The sequence below is a fragment of the Drosophila nasuta genome, chromosome X (genome assembly GCF_023558535.2).
Source record: "Drosophila nasuta strain 15112-1781.00 chromosome X, ASM2355853v1, whole genome shotgun sequence".
Classification (NCBI taxonomy): Eukaryota; Metazoa; Arthropoda; class Insecta; order Diptera; family Drosophilidae; genus Drosophila; species Drosophila nasuta.
The window spans coordinates 8,153,844-8,167,526 of NC_083459.1; the positions used below are offsets into that span (position 1 = coordinate 8,153,844).

Genomic DNA, 13,683 nt, shown 5'->3' on the forward strand with positions numbered 1-13,683 from the left:
GATATTACAAAAAATTAAATTGATTTAAAATTAAGAATGCATCCATAGCATAAACTCAAGTTTTATGTTATTTAGAATTTTTGTGGAGAATAGCTATTCATATTATTGTTGATAGAGTTAAAGAAATGGGAATGGGAATGAAGCAAATAATAGCTTAAAATAAACTGCATGAAGTGTGCCTTACATTCAATATTTTAATTGTGTTGCAGTATGAGCAAACGGGTGCAATGAAGTTCGCCACCACGTGAGATTCAGCTAGATAGCACACACGATGTGTCAGAGGATCGCGGCTCTTGGGGAGGAGAATATAGTAAATAAATGGGAGGAGATGGGATCGTAAATTCAGTGGGTTACTTTTGCCATCACGCGCCAACGGCCAAATAAGAATGAGTTCAGTTTTTCATCAGAGTTAACACAATTTGCTGAAATTGTGTGGCGCTGACTTTGAGCCGTTGGCAAATAGCAAATGGGGATTACGGGAGCAGAGCGTTACTTTGCTTTTGCTGGGGGATTACGAGTATTATGCTTATCACTTGAACAAAAGATGAGATGAGAGAACTTTGGCTGCAAATTACGCGACATTTTTTTTGGTGTTGCTGTACGAAATCTTGTTTATTTGCAATTCATTTAGATAGAAGTATTTAGGTAGAATACAGATCGTAAAAGCACAGCAAACAGTTTCAAGAACTGACTAGCCTACATATTATGTATGTATGTATACTCATTCACTTACTATATAATATAATATGTTTCGAATTTATTCAATTGTGATTGTAACAAAGGCAAGAGCACAAATGGTTTTTGGGCCAACTGTAAAATGTACCACGGACTTGAGATCACCTTCTATATCCCACCGTGGCATATTCTTCAGCGTCATGCGATTCGTGATATTCCGTAAGTTGTAAACTTGCTGAAAAAGTGGGAATTAGTTGATATAATAAATAGTGCAAGAACTGTTAAATAGAAGACTGTGACTTACTCCTAGCTTTGGTGGACAGATGCGCTGACTCTTGGGTATCTGGGTGACAATGTATAAATGCCATATCTCAAAGGGATCTGCCAGCGATCGGCAAATATCATCACGCTTCAGAGCGAAAACTGTTGGCGACCACTGTCCACGCTCCCAGCGATAGACATCCACCTGCATTTTGATGGGTCCCTTGGGCAGCGGTTTGATCTTAATATCGCAACTGATGTGGAATGTTTGAAGGTCCTTGTCGAGCTCCAGCTGCAGGTCGGTAACGTCCACAAAATCGGAGAGTACCGCATTGCCACGATCTTCCTCTTTGCTGCAGGGCAACACCAACATTTTCTCATCCGCCACGATGTTGTAGTTGACGGACTGTAAGAGAGAGAGAGAGCAGTATTAAGTAGGATTTTTAGGAGTTTTAAGGACTCACTTCGGTGGCAAGCAGCAGCGAGAGTAGCGTCAAGAGATTTAACAGTGCTGCCATTTGAGTAGAGATGCTGCAACTGCACAGCAGATGAGCAAATTTATAGTCCATAGTTTGGACTAATTGTCCAACAATTAGCCATTGAATAGAAACGTTTCGTTGATTTATCGCTGTCTAATTGGCAAGCTCGATTAACTTGTACAATAATTGCCATGCTGATTGCAATTCCACTCTGATTTCATACACACACAACAGCTTTGACACCCAAAAGCAATCAAATCGATGTCCCGCTCGGCATGCCAGCAGCGTAGGCGACAACGAGGCCATCCTCCGGCCGGAAGCGGACCGCTCAATGCGAAACAGTTTAGTTAGTTGCGATGCGATACGCATGTGTTGTCGCATCTCTATATCGATCACTTCGCATTTAACACGCGTCTCTGCGCCTGCGGGACACACAACTGTATATAGTAAATTGTATATATAGTATGTATGATATGTACAGCAACACATCGACGTACTTGACCTTCAGCGGCCAAGCGGCGTGACACAGAAATTGTGGGCCATGGCAAACGGCGTGCTCGGCGTTCACCGTTCCTCAATTTCGTTTGTGTTTTTCGGTGTATTTTTGGCTGAAAGCAAAAATTATTTGGGCCACACGCCCGTTCGCCTGTGATAAGCTTGGCTAGTGTATGGAGGAGCCCATAAACATTGGCACCAACAGCTCAGCGCGTGGCGTGGCGCAGACAACTCTGCAAACATTCTCAGTTTCATTTTATGGCAACTACAATAGTGTATATAGAGTATATATAGAGTATTTGCTGGTCGCATAGCTAAACCGTTCAATCTTTATAAGCAGGGGGTGCCACAGGAGTCACGAGTGATTAGATTAGAACCTTTTGAATCACTTGTAACTTTGTTGTTTGAATGCTCAAGGTTCACGTATCCCAAGATAAATAAACTAAAAGCTAGAAGCTATAGTAATTTTGACTGTAATAGACCCGTTAATTTGCAATCTTTTATTTTTATTAAAACCATAAGAAATTGGCATACAACAAAAATAAAACTAATGCAGCTTTTCAATAAAAAAGAAACAAACTTAATTGGTTAATTTTTATTTAAAAATCTATTTTTTCTTTTACATTTTATTAATATTTGTCTTTTATATTTGTTGCAGCTATAAAGTGACAATGGATCTGAATAGATTTTAAAAGAATATCCTTTTTTGTGTTCACACAATCAAAGCACAATCAAGGACTTCCAGTATTTAACCAAAGAATTCGAAAAAATGTTTTCTAATAATATAACACGAGTATAATAAAATTCATGCAAGTATTTTTATTTACCCTGAAGATGCCATATTCCAAGTTTTGCATTCTTAAATGACCCCATGATCTTTTGATGCTATACGATAGGGTTCGTCCTTGTGATCCTACAAGTATATATCCTTTGAAAATGCAGCAGGATATGGCCAAGTTATGACTGATTTTAATTTAGCTTAAGTGCTTTCTTTGGGTGCCCCTAAAAGTATGCAATACAAATGCATAATGCTTGTTTCCAAAAAAAAAGTTATTTATTTTATCGATAACTCGGACAATTTCTTAAGGATCTGGCAAGGACATGCCTTTTTGTAATCGGGGCAACCAGGACTATCGATTGGCATTCAAAGATTGTCAGGATATCTCTAAAAAATTCGACTCAATTTTTTTCAAGGGGTAGGTATAGAAAAAAAGCCAAAAATCGAGAAAATCCACCGTAACTCGGCCATTTAAAGGACGATCATGATGTCCTTTGGCAAAATTATAGGTCTAAGGAATATAAATCGATTGACATATCAAACATAACGAATATCCTGACAGGACCTAAGTTACAAGGACTTTTTTATATAGAGAAAATAGCTTATATCTTTGCCATATCCTGTCTGATCCTTGCAAGTCCTGTGTCAATCGAAGTGTATAGGTAAGGACTATTATCCTACCAATTTTCATCCCGATCGTCCTTGTAGTTTTTGAGTTATCCTGCAATTTATGATTTTGTAATAATTCTTTTGGCCCTGGGACGTAAAAATTACAAGTGTCGGATTCTTGGACAACCCCATGTTTGTTTGATGCATATCGATATATTTCATCCCCACGAATCGAATGCAACAAGTCCGGTCTAAATCCGTCAGGATACGGCCGAGCTAGGATCATTTTTCTAAAATAATTATACTACAAGAGGCAAATATTTTATTGCATACTTTTAGGATTACCATTGAAGTCATCATTGCTACAAAAAACACTAGATGGCGCTATCATGCAGATTGTGTAAAAATTCGTTGAGCGCGCGAATTGAATAATTGTTGTCATCCAACTGCTAATAAAAACATAAACTTTGCAGCAATATTTTGTATGTTTGCCCATCTTGCAGCGGGGAAATCGTCCCAAACTGTTTATTACCTTAAGAGTTATGTCACAACGGGATATTACAGTTGAACTTGATTATGAGTCTATTAAATAGATACACATATTAAATGCTACTTAAAGTCTGCTAAATTCCATTGTCAGTCAAATTTAGTGCTTAGCAACTATTCTCAATTGAACTAACTAAATATTAGATGGTATCTATAGCTAGGTGTATATAGTATTTCTGCTTAATATGTATTGAATTTGTCACTATATGTATTGTGTTTTTATGAAATTTAAATCTCTTTCCACTTATACGTATGCCAAAATGAATGTGTCTTTGGATTAATTAGTCTTAACTGTCAAGAGATCTGGCATCTCAGTGGCATCATTATCCGTCTCCAGTTCGCCGTACATAAGGACCTTGGAGCGCACGGTCTTGCAGCCAGAGACCTTGGGATCGGCGGAGAGTAAAATCTCCTTTGCATACTTGTCGTCTACACGCATGCCCACGATTTTGGCCTCATGACGCATGCACTCTTCCACATCGTCCAAGTTGAAATTGCGATAGTTGATCACCGTAGTTTTGGGCAATTGCTGCACTGCCTCCCGCTGCAGATCATAAAGTTCATCGTCGAGCAAACGATTCAGATTGAAGACATAGATAATTGTCAAATGCTTCAGATCCGTATGAGTGTTGTTGTCGCCATTATCAAAGGCCACGTCAGAGCGAGTTGCAAGCATGGCATTGATGGCCGCCACATAATCCTTGTCCAAGGGTGTCAGGTTATCGATAACCAACAGATTGCGACCGCAGTGTGCCAGATTGTGCAGCATGTCCTCCACGGCTTGCTCGCGTGTGTTGTCATCAATCGGATCGAAATCATTCCACGCCAAACTCTGCACATTCTCCGCCCATGGGTACAGCTCCAGCAATATGCGTAGTGTCAACGTTTTGCCCACTCCCGATGAACCAATCAATGCAATCGATTGTATTGAGCTTTGATTGACAAAGACTTGTTCCAGTTGATTTATCGCCAAGTCCTGATTAAGCACATTTGCACGAATCTCTTTAAAGATGTCATGCAACGACCTGGAGCGATTACAGTAGTTGAGCTTATTGTGCACTATGTCCTGGTATTGTGACGAATAGCGCTGCATGAATTTGGAGACGGCATCTCCATTCTGCCACATGGTTATGCCGCAGCTGATACACAGGACCGCGAGAAGCGGCAACAGAGTGTACCAGAAGAATGTCCAGCCACGCTGCTTCAAATCGGATTGTTGACTCTTTGTGCCAGTTCTGGTCGTGCGCTTGCCGCCTTGAAATAGACGACGCGGTCGACGGCGCAGCCACTGACGCTGGATATCAGTGCAAATGTTCCAACTGTTCTGCAAATGGCCGTTGCCGAATTGCGATGCGCGCCGTTTTAGGATGCCGCGTTGACGCGTCTTAAGCGCCTTCATCTCGGCGGCCAGGTCGCCGGCAGTGGCTTTATCTGCAACAGCGATTCCCATTATTATTATTTAGAATTTGGAAACAAACTATATCAAAACAAACAAAATGGGAAACACGAAAAACAGACTCTGATAATTTCAATTTTAAGTAAGCACACTAGAGATGGAAAAATACCGATAGAACTATCGATGTTCTACACATTGTGTTTAATATCGAATAGGAAATTTGTTTCAAAGAGCTTACTTTATCGTTTTTAAATACCTGGCTGAGCGGAGAAATTGTATCTTTGTCATTAAAATTGATATTTATAAAGTAAAAGTAAAAAGTAAAGAATGCATTTAGAATTACCTTTTGAAAATTGTTTGTACCCGATAACTTATCAATGTTAGTGCGCGGGAAGTACTCGCTCTCGGCTATCGATACTTCATGCAGTCGCTGGTACTCGTTGCAGTTGGCATGTTTACATATTGTATAGGCTCAAAATAATACTAGGAAAACAATGGAAACGTGAGTTAAAATAAAACATTACCATTATAAATATAAACTTAACATAAAAGTCTACTTCAGAGTAAACGAAACATACTCGTACATCACCAACATGGAGGTAATGCAGATTCTGTTAAAGATCAAGAGCACCAAAAAGAAATTTGGCATGCGCAATTTGGCCACAGTTACCTACGAGGTAAATACATGAAATAATGAATGATAATAATGTAAATAATGATTTACTGTTATGGAGTAGGCACTACAGTACCTGGAGGAGTCGCCTTGCAAGACACAAACACGTGAGTCCATTACCAATTACCTGCGAGACTTGGCCACGTATAAACTGAAGCCGCACGAGGTGCTACAAATGGTCAACGATCCTCCAACCAGCGCACTTCACACGCAACTGGTAGACGACGAGATTAAACTGTTCCAGTTATATATCTTAATTGAATTTCTTGCCTTTCTAGCTTATCGATGATAACAAAGAGCCGCTTACGGACGAGCAAAACGAGGCCATAATTCAGTTGACGCACAAACACTTCCAGGCTGGCAACACGGAACAAACGGCAACCACAACAACTGCAGCACCAACAAGTACGACAACTCAGCCGGCAGCGGTAACTACAACAGACGAAACAGCTGAAACTGTGGAAACAACACCAGTAGACGAGGCAGCTGCCACACAGTGATAACCAATAGCTTAATTCATTCACTATTTTGATGTAATTTGCGTATAAAATAAGAACATTTTGTAAGCACATTGAAATGGCCCGTGGATGGCTGACTTTCATTTTCGTGTCATTTGCATTTCATCATCAGTTTCGGTTAACGTTAACGCTTTTGATCGCCCAAATCCTCAATGACATCCTCATCGATTTCGGCCCATTTCTCAGGAATGACATCGAATAGCTCATCCTTAACATCGCCCTGTATGACGATCTCATCGTCGCCAGTCACCGACGAGCCGCAAGCGAACTTAGTACCAAAGAACTTGGCAGCCACTTTGAGATCAATATCTGCAACGCAACAAATATTTATTTGCAATTGTGGCATTAAATTCTAAGCTGTTGCTTACCAAATGTGCTGAGGCCGGTGACAACGGTAACGGACTTCTTTTTGCCGCGGGCAGCACGTGAGACACAGATGCGCTTTGGCACATCTTCCTTCTTCTTCACACGCAGCAGCCCCTTTCCACCACGCTTCTGTCGCTTCTTGTCATCGTCTGTGCCATCGGCGGCCGCTTGCTCCTCTTCGATTTTCAGACGCTCGAAGTCGTCTGGCAGATTACGCTCCAACCAATCCTTGCATTTGTCGTATTCCGGATAGTATTCGCAGTACTGTCAACCAACCGCTCATCAGTTTAAGCGGACAACAAACAAGAGGAAAACCTCTGCACAAAAAAATGTGCACAATTTTCGCACTCTTTCTCTCTCACTCTCTCTTACCTCGATGGGCATCGTGCAATGGCCGCAATACTTCATCACTATGGGATAAGTTACATTCTCACGCGGCCCCAATTTAAGCCGCTCGGCGACATTTGTGCTACTCTCGTTGGTCATGGCTTCTTTACTTAATTATTTGTTTAAAATTTTTAAACTGTGCAAACTAAGACTTACTTGGCAAAGTGACTTTTTGTTTCTTAAAAATGAGAGCTTTCCTAATTAAAGCTGTTTTAACACCTGTGCCGGGGTGTGACCAGACGAAATTTCTAAAATTTACGGTTTAACGACGATAGTATATACCAAAATACGACACCGAATTTATTAATTCCAAACTGGGCACACTATCAGAGATTTCTGTATTTCAAAAAGTATATTTTACGACACTTGCAAAATATTCTTATTAAACCATTTAGCACTTGGGTTGAGTGTGACCACTTTAAGCAAATATATTGAGTAAAAAAATGATCAAATTTATCAGTTGCTCCAATACAAACATGGAACTAGTTCCATGTAAAGTAAAGATCAGTTCCAAAGCAAATTCAAAATTTGACGTTTCAAACAAAGAGGAGAGAAGATCACTAAAACAACAATATGAGACGTCACTAGAAATACCATAAAACAATTTAAAGCGAATAAAGTACGCTTGCTAAGCACAATGTCAGTAAACCACCAAAAAGTGTTCTCTGTGCACTAGGTAAACAATCACTGGAAAAGATAAAAATTGTGACGTGGTGCGCAGAGAGAGAAAGAGCAACAGCTAGAGAGCGCATTTGCCCTTGTGCATAACCTTTTGTAGTATATGAATATTGAATGGTAACCATATTACAGCCGATTGTGGAGTAGCTCTGCTTGAAAGAGATGCACAAGAAGATGCCAAGGTGATAGTAGGTATCAACTGATAACAGATAATTGATAACGGCATGCACTCGCACGCAAATGAAGGTGCCACCGGGCACGGACATGGTCACGGACACGGACATGGACACAGTCACACTGGACACGCCGGGAGCACTGAGGGTAAGATTCGCTGCATCTTTCTCAGCGAATTTCACGCCACAGCTGGCTGTAAGATTAGCTGTCAGGTATGATTCACTTCTTTCTACATCATTTATGATTGATGCTGATTGATTGAATACTCGCAGGTGCCGGATAACTACATATCGAAGGAAGTGTTCGATGCCATCAATGTGTACATCATACCCAAGCAGCATCTGCAACGTTGCATTCTTACTGTCAATGCGATGGATGTGAAGATCGTTGGATATCCAGTCGGCATCCAAGATCAGCAAAAATATGCACGCAACGCGTTCCTTTTCAATCTGTGCTTCGTGTGCGATTCGCGGGCACGTTCCGTGCAATATGAGCCGGTGGTAAAGAAGCTATCCGAATACCTCATCATGATGGAGGAGGAGTCGTGTTTTCTATCCCGCGAGGATGACAAAGTGCGACTGCAGAATATTTTTCAGACGGTGTTGCGGGATCTGAATGAGCGCAAAGTCGCTACGATTGTGGAGGGCGACAACACCATATATTTGAAGATTGTCATGCATAAACCGGATCCGCCATCGGTCAAGGATCACATGGTGCCGTTGTTGTTGGCTAATTTAAGGGATACGCCGCTTGAAAACTGGGATTTGACCACACAGCAAGTAAGAAAGAGTGAGAGAGATATAGAATGCACCTAACTAACATATCGATATCGATAACACAAACACTTTACACAGATTTTACCGTACATCAATGGGATCAATCATGTGGCGCGCATTGCTGCTGAGGCGGATGTGGAAACGGATCTGGTCAAGTCATGCATCCAGAATTTAGTCTACTATGGCGTTGTGCAGCTGCTGCCCATTCTGAAGTATAGCAATGTGTACATGACGCAAAACCTCAAGCACCTCATCCAAAGTGCCGCCTTAAGCAACGCGTGCCGCAAATACGTGGCCCTGCAACCGGATAAATTGCTGCCGAGTGTGCAGCGTATCTTTCAGTTCTATGCCTCGATGACGCACGGTGTCACACTGCGTGCCATTTGCCAGCGTTTGTGCCCGCAACATCATAATATCGATGAACGTAAAATGGTCATCTTTGGGCTGCAACACAAGTTCATACGCTGCATACACAAATATCCGGTGTTTACGGGTTCGGTGCCGTCGGATCGCCAGAAGATGTACACGGGTCTCATTAGTTTCGATGAGATCTGCTGCAAGACTGGCCTCTCGCCGTGCACCATCGAGAAGGATATCGAGAAGGATACAAATGTAACTGTGATTTGGAAGTAGAAGTAACAGAAAAGGTTAACGGCCTCTGTTCACATTTCTTTTAATTTACAAACTACTCTAATAAGAATATATACAATGATTTTTTGTCCGCGTCGTTTACATAAATGTATTAGCTTGTAATTATTATGTTTCCAATCTTTATGCATATATATAATGTTTATAAATGCTATAGATATCAAATATATTTTCAAATTTGTTAAAAATCAACGCAACAGTTTCCATTGAGCACAACAGCGAGTTAACATAGCAATGTTAACTGCCTAACACAACATGTTAACTGCCCATTCGCGAGGCTAATTACATTGTGCTAGGCTAGCTGGTCATTTAAATCGATAACAATGGAGTTACACGCTGCTACGCAGGCTGCTCCGGGCTATGGCAAGTATTTGTTGTACTTTCCATGAAACACACGCACACAGTGAATAACAACAATAACAAGAGCAACAGTCAACAGCTGTTCGCTATGACTTCGGGTTAATGTCGCCAGAACAGATGATTGGTGACTCAACATGCACATACAAACATAGTTACATGCGTGCTCTAACGTAAACACATGCATATGTATGTACATGCAGACATGTGTGTGTGTGTTTCACAAGAACAACACCAAAAACAAACCGGCAATAACCAGAGAAATGCTAAAATAGCCGCGATCTCTGGCAGCGACGTCGCCGCCACTGGCCACGTTTTCAAATTTTTGTTTTGGCGTTATTAAACATTCTTGTTGTTGTTGTTGTTATTGCTGGCATTGGGGTAAACTTAATAATTATACAGCCACCCATACTATTACACACTTGCTCTCAGGCATATGTTGTGTTCACATGCACAGCCATACTTACATACATATATGTGTGTATACGTATGTGAGTGTGTAGGAAAGTAGACACACTTATTCGACGCTATGGCAAAATTCTGTCATTGTTATTCGCATTTGCAGCAGCAAAGCAGACAGCGACGACGATTCATAAATAATGTCTGAAGATGCCAAGAGTGAGTACATAACTAACACATACACATACATTTTTGGATCATATATAATACAAACACATACATACATATATCTAAAATGTTCTTCTCGGCGATTCTCTGATTCCGATTCTGATTCTTGTCCCAGGTCCACGCACCAGAAACATTATTGAAAATCAACTTTTTTCGCCGTCAGCGAAGCTTAAAGCTTGAGGCACTGCAGCGACAGCGATCCCAATATGGCACCATCGACGACGCCGACGACGATGAAGCGGATACGCTCGACAAGGTTAGTTTAGTGCCACTAAAAGATGCACCCCACGCAAGGGCAATGCCGAATATCTGTACTTCTATAATATATGTATGTCTACAGTTATGTACATGATTCAAATACTAATTACAGACGTACATAGTCATCATATTTACGGAGAAGGCCAAGCTCCGCCATTGTCAGGATGTGGAGAAGATCATACAGGAGTTTGGCATACAAACGACGCTGGATTTCGTCAGGTAATGAACAACTTGACTTCCAGATACTTGATTTATTCATTAGCAAAACGTTTCTGCTGTAGCAATCTAGTTTTTTCCTTTTTTTTCCATAGCCTTTGAACTCCATAATTTATAAACTCAAATTTAAATTATGATAATCCCTCCAATAATTACATCTTTCAGCAATTACAGTTTTGTTTTTCAATAAAGATGAAAATTTATCAGATGAAATTTTAGACTTTTTGATACTTCAGAAGAATCGATTATTATATACATAGTATGTATGTATACTATATAATTTAAATTTTAGATTATTATTTTTAATACCTTCTCCCAAAAAATCGTTTTAAAAAAATCATTATTTATTTGTGGCCGAATTTCTGCATCAAATTTTATGGGATACGAAATTTTAGATCTTTTAAGACTTTTTGAAGCTTCAACCGATTTATTCTTTATTTATAATTTAAATTGCAGATTAATTGTATTATGATGTTCTCCTAATTGATCGTGTTAAAATCGTTATTTATATCTGCAACTATCTTTGTAGCACAATTATATATGCATATTGTTATTAATTGATTACTTTGACGATTGCAGCAAAACCGAAAAGTATTTGTATCTATCAGCCACGCTGGATACACTGCTCCGCCTGGCTGATGCCGCCGAGCTGGAGAAGATGACGACCACGGGCAGCATACAAAAGTTTAATCACGGATGCGTCGCTGACTTTCTGCTGCCGGGCATGACCAAGGCAGAGATTCTGCACTATTGCGAGACGCCCGTGCTGATCAAAGATGTGGTAGAGCCGCCCATCAGATCCTACATACAGAAGGGCTACATCGAGGACATGTTTCCACTGCACGATATTGTAAGCGATATTATATAAATTTATATATCTGTGTCTATATCTACATCTCACTTTGATAGCTGTATCTGGAACGCTTCAATCTGAATTTCAAACGCACTAAGCTACCCATTGAAGAGATCCGCAACTATTTTGGCTCTGGCATCGGTCTCTACTTTGGCTTCATTGAGTTCTACACCAAAGCGCTGGTGTTCCCAGCCATCTTTGGTATACTCCAATGTCTGCTGGATCTCAATCTGTCGCTGGTCTGCAGCTTCTATGTGGTCTGGACCACAGTGAGTTGTTTAAACACTTTACTATAATTGTTGTAATAAGTATTCTAATGGTTTCCCCTACTTTGTAGATCTTTTTGGAGCTGTGGAAACGCAAGTGCGCTGGATACTCGTATCGCTGGGGCACCATCGAGATGAGCAGCTTGGACAAGCCGCGTGCCGCTTACACAGGACAATTGAAGCCAGATCCCATCACGGGCAAGATGACACTGCATTATCCCATGCGCTACACGTACCTGCAAATGTATTGCATTTCGTATCCGGTTGTCTTGGGCTGCGTTGTTGCCGCCGCCTGGTTTGCTCTCTATCAGTTCCAGATCGAGGCCGAAGTTCTGGCCGATTTTGGTGCCGATTCGTGGCTGTTGTATGTGCCGGTCATTGTGCAATCGGTGCTGATAGCGATATTCTCGTGGGCCTACGAGAAGCTTGCCACATTCCTCACCAATCTGGAGAATCATCGTACACGCTCGCAGTATGAACGGCATCGGGTCAATAAGCTAATGCTCTTCGAGATTGTCAACAATTTCTTTTCGCAATTCTATATCGCGTTTGTGCTGCAGGATCTCAAGCAGCTCAAGTATCAGCTGATGATGCAGTTGCTCATCTTTCAATTGCTCTGCATTGCCCAGGAGATTGGCATTCCACTGATGGCAGTGCTGCGACAGAAGTACGCCAAGTATCGCCATCAGGAAGTCGATCCGGAGAAGTTGCGCACCATCACGAATAAGCCACGCTACGAGCAATCGTTCTATGAGTCCGGTCTCGATGCCTATCATTCCACATACGAGGACTACTTGCAGGTGTGCATCCAGTTTGGCTATGTGGTGCTCTTTGCCGCTGTGGCGCCATTCGCGGCGATCGGTGCACTGATCAACAATGTGTTTGCCGTTCATATCGATATGTTTAAGCTCTGCAACATCTTTAAGCGACCCTTTGCACGTAGAGCGAAGAACATTGGTGCCTGGCAGCTGGCCTTCGAGCTGCTCTCGGTCATGTCGTTGTTGAGCAACTGTGGCCTCCTCTTCCTGCAGCCCAATGTCAAGTGAGCGAACCGTTTGCGTGTTTAGGTTTTTTTATTTCCTTGTTTATTTCTTTGTTTGTGTTTTTTAGACAATTCTTTTCACACTGGTTGCCTTCCATACCGGATCTGTCGTTTGTCATCTTCGAGCATCTGCTGCTGGGTCTCAAATTCCTAATACACAAAGTGATCCATGAGAGACCGCGCTGGGTGCGCATCGGACTCCTCAAAGCGGACTTTGAGACTAGCCAGGCTCTCAAGTGAGTTTTAACTACACCATTGTTTGATTTTGTTTGACTCTTGATCTTCCTTTTCCGTAGGAAATTCAAAGCTGCCAAGAAAATGTCATAGATAATTCGAACAGGAGTAGCAAGAGACGATTGAAGCATCCAGAGGAGCGCAGTCCAACCAGTCCATTTATATAATTATTTATTTAACTTATACTTTAAATGCTTTTATTGTAAATCTCACACTAATGGTGCCTTAAATATGTACATGTAATTATTTTGCTTTTTTATTATGATTATTACACATTTTTACCGTGCCTAGCGTTGCTTAAATACAAAAACTACTTACAATACAATAATGCTGATTATTCTACCATCAATTTACAATAGTTAGTTACTCTT

At 41.1% G+C, this 13,683-nt stretch overlaps 6 protein-coding genes across 6 annotated transcripts; 3 read left to right on the forward strand and 3 right to left on the reverse strand.

Annotated features, from left to right (window-relative positions):
• Positions 1 to 756: 756 nt before the first annotated feature.
• LOC132795421 (uncharacterized) lies at positions 757 to 1,517 on the reverse strand. Its single transcript, XM_060806121.1, has 2 exons — positions 980 to 1,517; positions 757 to 910 (listed from the first exon to the last, which is right to left on the reverse strand). The coding sequence occupies exons 1-2, from the start codon at positions 1,307 to 1,309 to the stop codon at positions 758 to 760; spliced, it is 483 nt and encodes a 160-aa protein (XP_060662104.1). The 5' UTR covers positions 1,310 to 1,517; the 3' UTR covers position 757.
• Positions 1,518 to 4,120: 2,603 nt separating this feature from the next.
• Positions 4,121 to 5,293, reverse strand: LOC132795488 (uncharacterized). The gene has a single exon (XM_060806227.1). It carries the CDS (start codon positions 5,291 to 5,293, stop codon positions 4,121 to 4,123), a length of 1,173 nt encoding a protein of 390 aa, XP_060662210.1.
• Positions 5,294 to 5,514: 221 nt separating this feature from the next.
• LOC132795419 (DNA-directed RNA polymerase III subunit RPC9) lies at positions 5,515 to 6,736 on the forward strand. Its single transcript, XM_060806116.1, has 4 exons — positions 5,515 to 5,741; positions 5,802 to 5,916; positions 5,977 to 6,129; positions 6,191 to 6,736. The coding sequence occupies exons 1-4, from the start codon at positions 5,734 to 5,736 to the stop codon at positions 6,410 to 6,412; spliced, it is 498 nt and encodes a 165-aa protein (XP_060662099.1). The 5' UTR covers positions 5,515 to 5,733; the 3' UTR covers positions 6,413 to 6,736.
• Positions 6,428 to 7,409, reverse strand: LOC132795417 (density-regulated protein homolog). Its single transcript, XM_060806114.1, has 3 exons — positions 7,169 to 7,409; positions 6,799 to 7,060; positions 6,428 to 6,739 (listed from the first exon to the last, which is right to left on the reverse strand). The coding sequence occupies exons 1-3, from the start codon at positions 7,280 to 7,282 to the stop codon at positions 6,555 to 6,557; spliced, it is 561 nt and encodes a 186-aa protein (XP_060662097.1). The 5' UTR covers positions 7,283 to 7,409; the 3' UTR covers positions 6,428 to 6,554.
• Positions 7,410 to 7,636: 227 nt separating this feature from the next.
• LOC132795416 (GATOR complex protein NPRL2) lies at positions 7,637 to 9,599 on the forward strand. Its single transcript, XM_060806113.1, has 3 exons — positions 7,637 to 8,247; positions 8,308 to 8,814; positions 8,890 to 9,599. Exons 1-3 carry the CDS (start codon positions 8,086 to 8,088, stop codon positions 9,442 to 9,444), a joined length of 1,224 nt encoding a protein of 407 aa, XP_060662096.1. The 5' UTR covers positions 7,637 to 8,085; the 3' UTR covers positions 9,445 to 9,599.
• Positions 9,600 to 10,400: 801 nt separating this feature from the next.
• On the forward strand, positions 10,401 to 13,318 carry LOC132795415 (anoctamin-8). Its single transcript, XM_060806110.1, is given in 8 exon segments — positions 10,401 to 10,434; positions 10,559 to 10,593; positions 10,595 to 10,699; positions 10,814 to 10,920; positions 11,497 to 11,767; positions 11,827 to 12,039; positions 12,108 to 13,078; positions 13,147 to 13,318. Coding segments are annotated over 8 exon segments (1,893 nt in total). The 5' UTR covers positions 10,401 to 10,415.
• The last annotated feature ends 365 nt before the right edge of the window (positions 13,319 to 13,683 follow it).